General features: G+C 39.6%; 1 protein-coding gene and 1 pseudogene across 1 annotated transcript; one reads left to right on the top strand and one right to left on the bottom strand.

The window, feature by feature from the left end:
- Positions 1-3,247: 3,247 nt before the first annotated feature.
- LOC101129184 (tubulin beta chain-like) lies at positions 3,248-4,580 on the bottom strand (annotated as a pseudogene).
- Positions 4,581-11,285: 6,705 nt separating this feature from the next.
- On the top strand, positions 11,286-12,076 carry LOC101128843 (cell division control protein 42 homolog). Its single transcript, XM_055347095.2, has one exon. It carries the CDS (start codon positions 11,353-11,355, stop codon positions 11,968-11,970), a length of 618 nt encoding a protein of 205 aa, XP_055203070.1. The 5' UTR covers positions 11,286-11,352; the 3' UTR covers positions 11,971-12,076.
- The last annotated feature ends 1,553 nt before the right edge of the window (positions 12,077-13,629 follow it).

The raw sequence follows: 13,629 nt of genomic DNA, 5'->3' as shown, positions 1-13,629 counted from the left end.
GACAGATGGAGTTTCTTATGCACACACTCCTCTCCTGTTCTCTGCAGTGTGAAAGCCTCAGCCTATTGGAGGGATTGTGAAATGAAGTTTTTAAGCCCTAGACTATACATGTCATCAGCTCTGACAAGATGAGAGTTTTCTGCATTTGAATAAAGCAACAAAATGGGGTGCATTTGAACAGATTTGCTGAAGCAAATCAATTTGGGAGCCTAGGCTAGGAGTTTTCTCTTACTTGGTGAGCTAGGCCCCATTCCACAGAAAATCTTTCAGAGGAGAAGCATAATTTGGTATTTTGGGCAAATGGTCACAGTGGCAAGGTTATGTGGGGAAGAGATGAGACTTGTTCTGGAAGTACCTTCTCACATACCTCTTCCTTATGGGTCTTTCCCCCATGACTCTGGCCCGAGAGGGGGACAGGGAAGGGGTGATGGTGGGAGAACCTCTGCTTTGGTCATTTGGGGATATACACCCTTTCTCCATGAGAAAGCTTACTTTATTCTAAGAAAGTTCTGTGACTTCTAAGGCCCCAGTACTTTTGTTCTACTTTAGTATAGATGCACCATAGTATATTCAATTATTATTCTGTTTTTAAACATTTTTAGGGTTGCCAGTTATTTTGTCATACACCTATTGCTGCAAGAAGTATCTTGGTTTATGTATTTTTATGTACTAGTGTTAGTAATTATTTATTTTTAATTTTATAAAATTGTGGTAAAATACACATAAAATGTACTGTCTTCAATTACAATGTTACGCAACCATAACCACCATCTGCATTCCTCTTTTCATCTTGTAAAACCAAAAAATTGTAAGCATTGAATAACAATGCCCCATTCTTCCAACTCTCCACCTTGCCCCCACCCACTCCGTGGCAACCACTATTTTTCTTTCTGTCTCTATCATTGTGACTTCTTTAAGAATTTCACAGAGTTTTTCCTGTGGTTTAAAAAAATAACAAAGACAAAAAATCCCATAAAGTTTACCATGTGTTAAAAAATGATTATATGACCCTTTTTAAAACGTGGCAAGGAAGACTTTATTCAGAGCCATTTTGATAGGTACAGGGATCACTCTATGTGAGTCTTGCAATGGGGAAGAGAGACTGGGCTCTCTCCAAATTCAGCATAGGCAGTTGGAAATTGATAGCTGCCATTAAGGAGTTGGGGGTGGGTACAGTGGATGGAGAATGACAAACAGTAAACATCAGTAGTGAAGGGGAGGCATACTCTTAGACCCTGCCACACCAGATGAATGAATGATGCTTGTCCCCAATATAGGGCCCAGTTTGTGGAGTAAAGTAGGTCCATCATGGTGATGTGAATTGTGCTTGTGTATAATTCAGGAACCTAAGGAAAGCTCTGAGGCCCTAGACCATGCATGTGGTCTTGGGCCAAAAGCAATGTTCGCTTTCTATCTAGCCATGGGATCACTAAGGCTAGGCTATGAAGTGTATGGCCAAGTAAGCCAAAAAATACCCCATCTCTCTTGTTCTTAGAAGCTCAGAGAGGTAGTGACCAAATAGGACTTGAAATAAAACAACTACCACGTCCCATAGGCTTTTGGCTTTCCTATTTGACATGAAACAGCCAGTCAATTCTCTCTGCTCTCCTAGGGCAGGAGGAGGATTTCTCTCACATGGCAAAGGACGAAAAATGGCCTTCCCACCTGAAGTCAGATAAACAGCTGCATCTTTCACACGACTGAGAAAACAACACTCAGTGAGATCTCAGTGTTTTGAAGTCACTGATCTCAAGAAACGGTATAGCATAATCGGTCAGTCTAAAGTGTTTCACCCATACATGGCACACAAGCAAAGATAAAATGACAAATAAATATATATACACACACATAAATGCCTATATTTTTGTGTATGAAGAAATAGGTACCATATATGAATATAGACATCAACACATAAGTGAATAAAATTAAAAGAGGTATTTATACATACAGTGTTGTAGAGTTGTCTGCCAGTTGGTGGTGGTATTTCTGCATACAAGAGAAATAAAAACATTTTTTCATAAATATATATTTAAAAATAAACATAGATATTACCTATAATGACAGATGTATATATAATAATGTATATGTGTATATAAAATATATGTATAAAATACACATAGTGCAGAGAAATACACAAACACACTGAAATGCACACAGATGCACTTAACATCTAAACTAGATGCCATAAGATTGTCTCAATAAAAGAAGCTGAAAAGGCCACAGAAGTCTTTCCATGCAGGTTTCATGTGACCTACACTAATGGCAAACACCAGGCCAGAGGCTTAAACCAGATCCAGCCCAAGCAGCATCGCCCAACAGTGGGAAGACTGTCCACTTCTAGACAACCTCTTCATCAGGATATGGGCCCTTCTTTGGAACACCTGAGGTGGGTGCATACAGTGGTGTCCCAGTATGACACTTCACTCTGTGAAGGAAAAGCTTTTCACAGAGAGTTGGAAAGGCTAGGTCGAGACCTGAGGATGTGCTGGGCTAAAATGGTATCAGGCCAGAGCAACACCAGGCCAGGGTTGAACTGCAATGCGAGACACTGAGAGCTTTTTGGAGCCAGGAAAATGGCCCCAGAAGCCAAAGGCTATACAGTCTTGAGTAATTCTATTCTGGCTGTTTCCAGCTGATTCTAGAGAACCCTACAGGGCAGTACTAAAGAATCTCTGAATTGGCGACACCCGAAAAGCCAGGTATCTGAGGCCTCCTCCACAAGTTTAAGAAGCATGAAATACAGATGTCTGGCTTGACAAACACTTCTGGATGCCAAAGTAGGTGTTAGAAAAAGAAAACTAGGTTAGAGGCAGACTGTTGGACCCTGCCACCCCAGGTGAATGAATGATGCCTGTGCTCAAACCAGAGTAGGTGAGATGAGTCCCTGATGGCAGATAAGAACTGCGCATGCACGAGCCAGAAAGCTACAGAGGGCCTGGAGTTTCTAAGCCAGGCATGTAGCCCTGGTCCAGAAACACTGGTCAGTGTCCAGCCAACCTTTGGGTCACCAAGGGTATTCTGAGAAGTGTATGGCCATGCAAGCCAAAAAACTTCTGCATCTTTTCTGTTCTTTTTTTTTCAGCAAACAAGTGTTTATTGAGCACTTACTATGTGCTAGGCACCATTCTGGACCCCCCCAGAAAAAAAAAAAGAGGCAGCAAACACAAATTCTGAGGGAGAGGAAAGGGGCAGTTGAGTAAGACAGCTAAGGGCAACTGAGAAGCCTGAGGTGATGGGGGGCTCTGCCTTAGGCCTCCTCTTCAGCCTCCTTACCGAAATCCTCTTCCCCTTCTGTGGTAGCATCCTGGTACTGCTGATCCTCAGAGACGAAGTTGTTCATGTTGCTCTCAGCCTCAGTGAACTCCATCTCATCCATGCCCTCGCCTGTGTAGCAGTGGAGGAAGGCCTTCTGGTAGAACATGGCAGTGAACTGCTCCGAGATGCGCTTGAAGAGCTACTGGATGCCAGTGCTGTTTCCGATGAAGGTGACAGCCATCTTGAGGCCATGAGGTGGATGTCACAGACAGCTGTCTTGATGTTGTTGGGGATCCATTCCACAAAGTAGCTGCTGTTCTTGTTCTGCACTTTGAGCATCTGCTCATTGACCTCCTTCATGGACATCCGACCACTGGAGACAGCAGCCATGGTGAGGTATCGGCCGTGGCGGGGGTCACAAGCAGCCATCAGGTTTTTGGCATCAAAGACCCGCTGGGTAAGTTGGGGCACGGTGAGAGCTTGATATTACTGGCTTCCACGGCTGGTGAAAGGGGCAAAGCCAGGCATAAAGAAATGGAGATATGGGAAGGGAACCATGTTGACTGCCAACTTGCAGAGGTCAGCACTGAGCTGGCCAGGAAGTGGAGGCAGGTGGTGACACCACTCATGGTGGCTAAGACGAGGTAGTTCAGATCCCAGTAGGTTGGTGTGGTCAGCTTCAGATTGCGGAAGCAGATATCCTAGAGGGCCTCATTGTCAATGCAATAGGTCTCATCAGTGTTCTCTACCAACTGATGGACGGAGAGGGTGGCATTGTACGGCTCAACCACGGTGTCAGATACCTTGTGTGAAGGTACCCACACTGAAGGTATTCATGAAGCAATCAGGGTACTCTTCTTGGATCTTGCTCATAAGGAGAGTGCCAATTCCAGAGCCTGTGTCCCAGTCAAGTGAGTGGGTCAGCTGGAAGCCCTGAAGGCAGTCACAGCTCTCCGCCTCCTTCCATACCAAATCCAGGACCAAATAAACCAGCTCAGCCCCCTCTGTGTAGTGGCATTTGGCCCAGTTGTTGCCTGCCCCAGACTGATCAGAAGCAAAGTTGTCTGGTCTAAAGATCTGGCCAAAAGGACCTGAGTGAACAGAGTCCATGGTCCCAGGTTCTAGATCCACCAGGATGGCGTGAGGAACATATTTGCCACCTGTGGCTTCATTGTAGTACACGGAGATGCGGTCCAGCTGCAGGGCGCTGTCCCTGTGGTAGGTGCCGGTGGGTTGATGCCATGTTCATCACTGATCACCTCCCAGAACTTGGCACCGATCTGGTTGCCACAGTGACTGGCTTGGATGTGCACAATTTCCTTCATGGTTAAAATTTAATTTTTTTGCTCACCTCAGGGTATGTATGGAGCAAGAAAATATGTAATTTTTTTTGCTGCTAGTCGCAGGCTGAAAGGATAGAATGTGCCCCAGAGGCTGGAGCAGTGAGGTGCAAACATGGTGGCAGGAAGGTTCTGAGAGCTTTTCTGTTCTTAAAATTTCAGAGAGATAGTGTCCAAATAGGACTTGAATGGAAGACTGCCTAATATTACCAGGTTCCGTAGACATTTGGTTCCTTCATTTGCCCTGAAACAGTCAGCCAAGTTTCTCTGCTCCCTCCTATAGGAGAAGTGAACTTTTCCCAAATGCCAAGGGAAGAGATGGCTCTGACACGTAAAGTCCAATGTATAGCCGCATCTTCCCGCTTAGACCAGAAAAAGCCTCAGCCGGGTCTTGACGTTTTGGAATCTGTAGTCTGAGGAAACAATGTAGCACAATTGATCAGTCTGGAATGTTTAAGCATACAGGGCACAAGTAAAACCATAACTGGAAATCAGTATCTACACACATATAAATGCATACATTTTAAATGAAATAGGAAACATTTACAAATAATCATCAACATATAAATAAATAGAAATTAAAATATAAATATTTATACATACGACATTGTAGCACTGTCTGCCAGTTTGTGGTGGTGCCTTTGCATGCAAGCAGGAAAAAATTCATATATATTATAAATAATAAAATAAAGATCTTATATGTAATAACATAAAAATATACATTTATGCATACATAAATATATAAATACATATTTGTATAAATGTGCATGTAATAAACATAATGCAAACACACACACCAAACACACACAGATGCACTTATATTTATACTACAGGCCATAGGGCTAGCTTTTCACCTACTGGCAGGGGAGGGAACCGAAACGGCAACAGTAATCTTTCCCTGCAATTTCTATCTGACCCTACACCTGTAGCAAGCACTAAGCCAGAGAATTTTAATCAGAGCAGCCCAAATTCTGTCACCTTCCACTGGGAAAGTTGTTTACTTTTCACAGATATGTCAATCAGGATAAGCGCTTTTCCTTAGAACACCTAAGGTGGGTGTATAAAATGGTGTCCCTGTATGTCTGGGTAGAGAAAGGTCTTTTTGCAAAGAGGAAGAAAGGCTAGATCTGAGCCTTCAGGATGTCCTGGGGTCAGTGTGAGTATTGGTGAGATAAAATGGTACTGGGCTGGAAAAACACGTAGGCTAGGGTAGGACCAGCTCCTCTGATACCCTCCAATATGTCGCATGAGGTGAGACAAGATGGCATCTCCTGTGAATGGCCCCAGAATAATAGGAAAGCTAAATATTCACCTCCAATTTTTTTCTCCCTCTGAAAAAATAACATGGTTACTGGAAAACACTGTGTGTGGCACTGTGCAGCTTTGGGAGAAGAGCAACTTGGTCAAAGTGAAATCATTCCTCTTACGCTTTATGCATGGCTTCTCTCGGTCTGTAGTTCAAGAAGATGTCTCAGATTCACTCTCAAGTTCTGGTATATTTACAAAGATACTCTAAACTGTGGAAAATTGTTAGTTGAATTTCTGTGGAAGTAAGTAGAGTGAGATAGTTTCTATTCTAACAACTTGCTGACATTACCCTCTCTGGTAACAAATATCTTTAAAGAAGCATATTTAAACACATTATTGTATACTATACAGCTTGGTAAACACTTAAATTTACTGAATTAATACAGTTAACAACACATCTTTTAAGTAGCATTCTTAGATTTATCTTTCATCATATAAACACTTCACTACATACATTACGTACGTTAGATCCACTCATTAAAATAAAAGCTTTTTGCCATAGAATGTTTCTTACCCAAAATGCAATGGTAAGAAACATCTTTAAAAAAATATGCTTGGTTGGCCATGGTAGGGTGGCTCACGCTTGTAATCCCAACATTTTGGGAGACCGAGGTGGGGCAGATCACCTGAGGTCAGAAATTTGAGACCAGCCTGGCCAACATGGTGAAACCCCATCTCCACTGAAAATACAAAAATTAGCGAGGTGTGGTGGTGGGCACCTATAGTCCCAGCTATAGGAGGCTGAGGCAGGAGAATTGCTTGAACCCAGAAGGCAGAGGCTGCAGCTAGCCGAGATTGCACACTACTCCAGCCTGGGTGACAGAGTGAGACTCTGTCTAAAAAAAAAAAAAAAAATGCTTAAACACTTTACACATGTATGATAGCTTATTAAACACTTAAATTCCCGGAATTAATCCAGTTAACAACATATATTTTAAGTGACATTATCAGTTTTATCTTCTTAACATGTGCCTGCAAACCTAGTGAGGTGTATGTAGTGAAATATAAGACGTACTCTCTAACATAACACTCTTAACAAGAAAGATTTTTAAATGCATAATTTAAAAAATCTATAAATAAGCATGTTTAAGGACTTCATTACATACTTTACAATTTGGTAAACACTTGCATTTAATTAATACTTACATTCACTGAATTAACACTATTATCAACTCATCAGTAACATTTTTAGAATCATCTTTTAAGCATGTGCTTATAAACACTTTACAGTGAGCCACATTCACTCACTGGTGTAACAATTTTCAGAACAAAGCTTTTAAAATGCATGGAAAGAGGCTGGGCGCGGTGACTCACACCTGTAATCCCAGCACTTGGGGAGGCTGAGGCGGGAAGATCACCTGAGGTCAGAAGTTCGAGACTAGCCTGGCCAATATGGTGAAACCCTGTCTCTACTAAAGGTACAAAGAAAATTAGCCGAGCCTGATGGCATCCACCTGTAGTCCCGGCTACTCGGGAGGCTGAGGCAGGAGAATCACTTGAACCTGGGGGGCACAGGAAGTTGAAGTGAGCCAAGATTTCACCATTGCACTCCTGCCTGGGTGGCAGAGTGAGACTCCATCTCAAAAAATATATATATAAATAAAATAAAATGCGTGGTAAGAAAAATCTTTAAAGAACCATGTTTAAACACTTTATTACATACATTCCAGTTTGATAATACTTGCATTCACTGAATTAACATAGTCACCAACTCATTTTATCAATGACATACTTAGATCATCTTTTAGGCATGTGTCTACTAACTATTCCCTACATAGTATTACATCCACTCACTGAAATAACACTCTTCATTACAAAGCTCTTAAAATGAATAACAAAAGCATCTTTTAAAACATGTTTAAACACATTATTGCATACTTTATAATGTGGTAAGCACTTGCATTCAATGAGTTAACATAGTAACCAACTCATCTAATAAATAACATTATTAGAATTGTCTTTAATGTAAGTGTCTACAACCTCACACACATATCCACTTACTAAAAGAACACTCTTCACAACAAAGATTTTAAGAGGTATAGTAAGGAACTTCTTTAAATAAACATATTTAAACATTTTATTATATATTTGCAATTGGGTAAACACTTGAAATCACTAAATTAATACATTTACAAATTCATTTTTCCAGCAACATCTTGGAAATATCTTTTAAGTATGTGTCTACAAATACCTTACTACATGTTACTCATTTAACACCCTTCACAGTAAAGCTTTCAAATTCATAAGGGCAGTGACATCACCAAAAAGGCTGAGTAGAAGCAAGCTGGTTTCCACTTCCTGACCCACAGGAAATCTTAAACAAATGCACAGCACCAAGATTATCATCAGCAATATCACAGAACTCAAATATGTGAATAAGATAGTTACTGAAATAATGGAGAAGTGAAAAAATCCATGCAGACATAAAAGAGTAAGACGTTTATATTCCTGACATCCTAGCACAAATCTGCCAGACACCAAGTGTGCAGATAATTTTTCACTATTAAATCTTACTAGGCCAAAAAAAAAAAAAAAAGATGAAGAGGAAGAAGATTAAGGAAGACAACCAGCTTTCCCATCATCTTGGGATTCCAGGCAGAAGACACCCACAAGAAGTATAGCCAGTGCCTTAAGGGAGAAAAACTCCTGAGGACACTCAGAAACAAAGAGATTAGGTTGCAACTAGTATCCCCAGCCTGGGAAATTTAGTTATTTAGCCAAAGGAGATGCCAAATCACAGTGGCTGTTCAGTAACACCATGCTGTAGGAGCTATGTTTCATAGGTTCTCAGACCACAAATCCCTAGCTAGCCTTGCCAAGCTTCCCTGGTATTCCCTTTAGGACTTCCCTCATCTGGCACAAGAAATGCTCTGAATGGTTGCTAGAGCTGAGGCAAACCTGGGATTAAGGTGCCATCTAGTGCCAAAAAGGAGGTAGTGACATAGCAAAAAGGATATTCAAGGTAAATTGCAATCTCTAACACACCCAGCAGAAAATAAAACAAGCCAGATAGAGAAGATTCAAATGAATAACTAATCCTTTAATGCAGAGACGTAGATGTACATTCATAAGAAAAAACAGCAAACAAAAAAACCATAATCTTCCCGAGTGGACAAAGCAAGAAGCCACTGGCCAACACTAACTAAACAGTGATAGGTGGGCTCTCTGATCAAGAATCCAAAATAGTATTTTTTTTTTGAGACAGAGTCTTGCTCTTGTCACCCAGACTGGAGTGCAATGGCACGATCTCAGCTCACTGCAACCTCTGCCTCCCAGGTTCAAGTGATTCTCCTCCCTCAGCCTCCCGAGTAGCTGGGATTACAGGCGCCCGCCACCATACCCTGCTAACTTTTGTATTTTTTTAGTAGAGACGAGGTTTCACCATGTTAGCAAGGCTGGTCTCGAACTCCTGACCTCGTAATCTGCCCGCCTCAGCCTCCCAAAGTGCTGGGATTACAGGCGTGAGCCACTGCACCCAACCCCAAAGTAGTATTTTTAAGGAAATTCAGTGATATACAAAATAATACAGAAAAGCAATTAAGAAATTTATCAGATAAATTTAAGGAAAAAGATTGAAATGATTTTTTAAAAACATCAAACGGAAATCCTAAAACTAAGACGTATATCTGCTGAACAAAAATTCATGAGAGGCTCTCAATGGCAGATGCATCAAGCAGAGAAAGAAATCAGTGAGCTTAAAGACAGGCTAATGAAAAATACACAGACGAGATAAAAGAATGAAAAGTAATAAAGAATGCCTATAAGATATAGACAATCACACTGAAATAGTAAATCTAAGAATTACTGGTGTTCAAGAGGAAGCTGAGCAAAAGCAAGGAATGGAAAGTTTATTCAAAGAGGCAGGGTGCAGTGGCTCATGCCTGTAATCCCAACACTTTGGGAGGCTGAGACAGGTGGATCACTGAAGGTCAGGAGTTCCAGACCAGCCTGACCAACATGGTGAAACCTTGTCTCTACTAAAAATACAAAAATTTGCCAGGTGTGGTGGTACGCAGCTGTAATCCCAGATACCTGGGAGGCTGAGGCAAAATAATTGCTTGAACTTAGGAGTCAGAGGTTGCAGTGAGCTGAGATCATGCCACTGCACTCCAGCCTGGGTGACAGAGTGAGACTCCTTCTCAGAAAAGAAAAAGGGAAAAAAAGAAAGTCTATTCAAAGAAATAATAACAGAAAACTTTCCAAAACTTGAGAAAGATATAAATCTCCAAGTATAAGAAGGTCAGAGATCACCAGACAGAGTAAAGCCAAACAAGATTACCCTAGGGCATAGGATAATAAAACCCTCAAAGGCCTAAGACAAATAAAATACTAAAAGCAGCAAGGGAAAATAAGTGAATAATATAAAGGAGCTCCAATCTGACTGGCAGCAGACTTCTAAATGGCAACTGTCCAACCCAGGGGAAAGTGGGAGTACATGTAAAGTGCTGAAAGACTAAAATTGTCAACTGTGAATACTGTAACCAGCAAAGCTATCCTTCAAACATGAAGGGGAGATAGTGTTTCTCAGACAAACAAAAGTTAAGAGAATGCATCTCATCAGACCCATCTCACAAGAAATGCCAAAGAAATTTCTTCAGTCTGAAAAGAGAAAAACACAAATGTGCAAAAAAGAAAACATCTAAAGTTATAAAACTCATTGGTAAAAATAAGCCAACAGACAAACTCAAAATTTTGTAATTGTAACTGTAGTATGCAGTCCACTTATCACTTTAGTATGATGACTAAAAGACAAATCTATGAAAAACAAAAGTATCTACAGAAACCTGTTAAATGAGAAGAAATACAAAGATACATAAAGTGACACAATGAAATTCAAAATGGGGGGAAGATGAAGTGTAGAGCTTTCTTAGTTTATATTATTTTGATCAAAGTCATCACTTTAAGATATTTTTGTAATCTTCATAATCACAGAGCAAAATTTTGTAATAAATACACTGAAAATAAAAAAGCAACAAATTAAAACACAGTACCATAGAAAATTAACCACAAAGAAGAGACAGTGAGAAAGAAAGAGAGGAGTTACAAAACAACGAAGATACAAATCACAAAATGACAATAGTACTTATTTATCAGTACTTATTTATCAAAAGAATGAACTCATTTTTTCAATTGAAAGACATTGAGTGGATGAATGAATAAAGAAACGAGATTCATATATACACTACCTACAACGAACCGATTTCATCAATAAAGACATGTATAAACTGAAAATGAAAGGATGAGAAAAAATTCCATGCGAATGGAAACCAAAAAAGAGCAGGAGTAGCAATATTTATATCATATAAAATAGACCACAAGTAAAATGTAAACAGAGATAAAGAAGGTCACTATATGATGATAAAGGGGTCAATTTCGAACACCCCAGTGGAGAAGCTGAGGTCAACATCGGATTTGAAATATTTAAGGTGGATACAAAACTATTTCAGCAATGCAGACAATTCAGTGTGGTGTTGTGGGTGATGGTGCTATTGGTAAAACAAGTCTCCTGATATCCTACACAACAAACAAATTTCCATCAGAACATATGCTGACTGTTTTTGACAACTATGCAGTCACAGTTACGATTGGTGGAGAACCATATACTCTTGGGCTTTTTGATACTGCAGGGCAAGAGGATTATGACAGATTACTACTACTGAGTTATCCACAAACAGATGTATGTCTAGTCTGTTTTTCAGTGGTCTCTCCATCTTCATTTGAAAATGTGAAAGAAAAGTGGGTGCCTGAGATAATTCGCCACTGTCTAAAGACTCCTCTCTTGCTTGCTGGGACCCAAACTTATCTCAGAGATAACCCCTTTATTGAGAAACTTGCCAAGAACAAACAGAAGCCTATCACTCCAGAGACTGCTGAAAAGCTGGTCTGTGACCTGAAGGCTGTCAGGTATGTGGAGTGTTCTGCACTCACGCAGAAAGGTCTAAAGAATGTATTTGACGAAGCAATATTGGCTGCCCTGGAGCCTCCAGAAAGAAGAGCCGCAGGTGTGTGCTGCTATGAACATCTCTCCAGAACCCTTTCTGCACAGCTGGTGTTGGCGTCATACTAAAAGCAATGTTTAAATCAAACTAAAGATTAAAAATTAAAAAATTTTTTTGCAATAATGACAAATGCCCTGCACCTACCCACATGCACTCATGTGAGACAAGGCCCATAGGTATTAAGGTGCCATCTAGTATGCCCCCTTCCCCCTCCGAGTACTAGTTAATTTTGAGTAATTGTGTATTGTCAGAAAAGTGATTAGTACTAGTTTTTGTTTTGTAGTTTGAAAAAAATTTTTTGTTTGTTTAAAAGCAGGACATACAGACTAATTGGAATTGTTGAAGCTGCTCCCTGGTTCCACTCTGGAGAGTAATCTGGGACATCTTAGTGTTTGGGGGTTTTTTTTCTCCTCTTTTTTTCAAGGACTGTATGTGGGGTTTTTTAGTCTTTTTTTTTAAATTAATTAACCAGTGGATAGCCCTTAAGGGGAGGAGGATGGATTGATTCCACCTTCCACTTTCTAGATCTAGTTTAGAAAACATATTCCCCATCTGGTGCTCTTAGGAAGGAGTATAGTAAATGCCTCATTTAATAACATACTCCTTTTTGAAAGTTGCCCGTTCTCTCCACCCTGGAGTAGATCCAGTATTTGATGAAACTCATGAAAGTGGGTGGAGCCTGTCTTGTCCCGCCTCTTTTCTAGGACACACTATATGTGATTGTGACTTTCAAGGACATTTGTTTGCCATTTGCTGATTTTTGGGGGAAGTTAATTTCTAACTTCTTTCATTGATAAATGAAGAAAAGTATTGCACCTTTGAAATACACCAAATGAATTGAGTTTGTAATTAAAAAAAGTTTTTCCCTGTCAAAAAAAGGGGGTCAATTTACCAAGAAGATATAACAGTTATAAATATATATTCAAAACAAGAGCACCCAAGTACATAAAGCAAACATTAATAGATCTAAACAGAGAGAAAAACTGCAATATATCAATGGTAGGGTACTTCAACACTCTTGAGGAAGGAACAGATTATTCTGACAGAAAATCAGCAACAACCACAAAATTGGAGTTAAGCTACACACTTGACCAAATGAGCCTAACTGACATTTACAGAACATGTCACTCAATTGCTTCAGAGTACATATAATTCTTATCAGCATGTGAAACATTCTCCAGGCCTATATAATAGGATACAAAATAATCCTCAACAAATGCAAAAAAAAGTCAAAATTATATCTTTTTTTTTAACCACAAGAGAAAAGAACTTGACAAAAATAACAAGAGGAACCTTGGAAACTACACAAACACATGGAAATTAAAAACATGCTTCTGAATATTCAGTGGTTCAGTAAAGAAATTAAAAAATTTTTGGAAACAAAAATAGAAAGACAATATACAAAAAAACTGAAGAATACAACAAAAGCAGTGATAAGAGGAAAGTTTATAGCAGTAAGTGCCTACATTTAAAAAAAAAGTTTTATATAAACAATGTAACAATATACTAAAGTAACTAGAAAAGCAAAAACTAAATCCAAATTTAGTAGAAGGAAAGAAATAATAAAGATAAGAGGAAAAATCAGTAAAACTGAGACTAAGAAGGTGTACAAATGACCAATGAAACAAAAAGTTGAGGATTTGAACAGATAAACAAAATAGACAAATCTTTAGCTAGATTAAAAAAAGATAGAAGACCCAAAGAAATAAAATCAGAAATGAAAAAGG

The sequence above is a fragment of the Gorilla gorilla genome, chromosome 6 (assembly GCF_029281585.2).
Source record: "Gorilla gorilla gorilla isolate KB3781 chromosome 6, NHGRI_mGorGor1-v2.1_pri, whole genome shotgun sequence".
Lineage (NCBI taxonomy): Eukaryota > Metazoa > Chordata > Mammalia > Primates > Hominidae > Gorilla > Gorilla gorilla.
The sequence above is the reverse complement of the archived record's forward strand: the minus strand, read 5'-3'. Positions and strand labels throughout refer to the sequence as shown.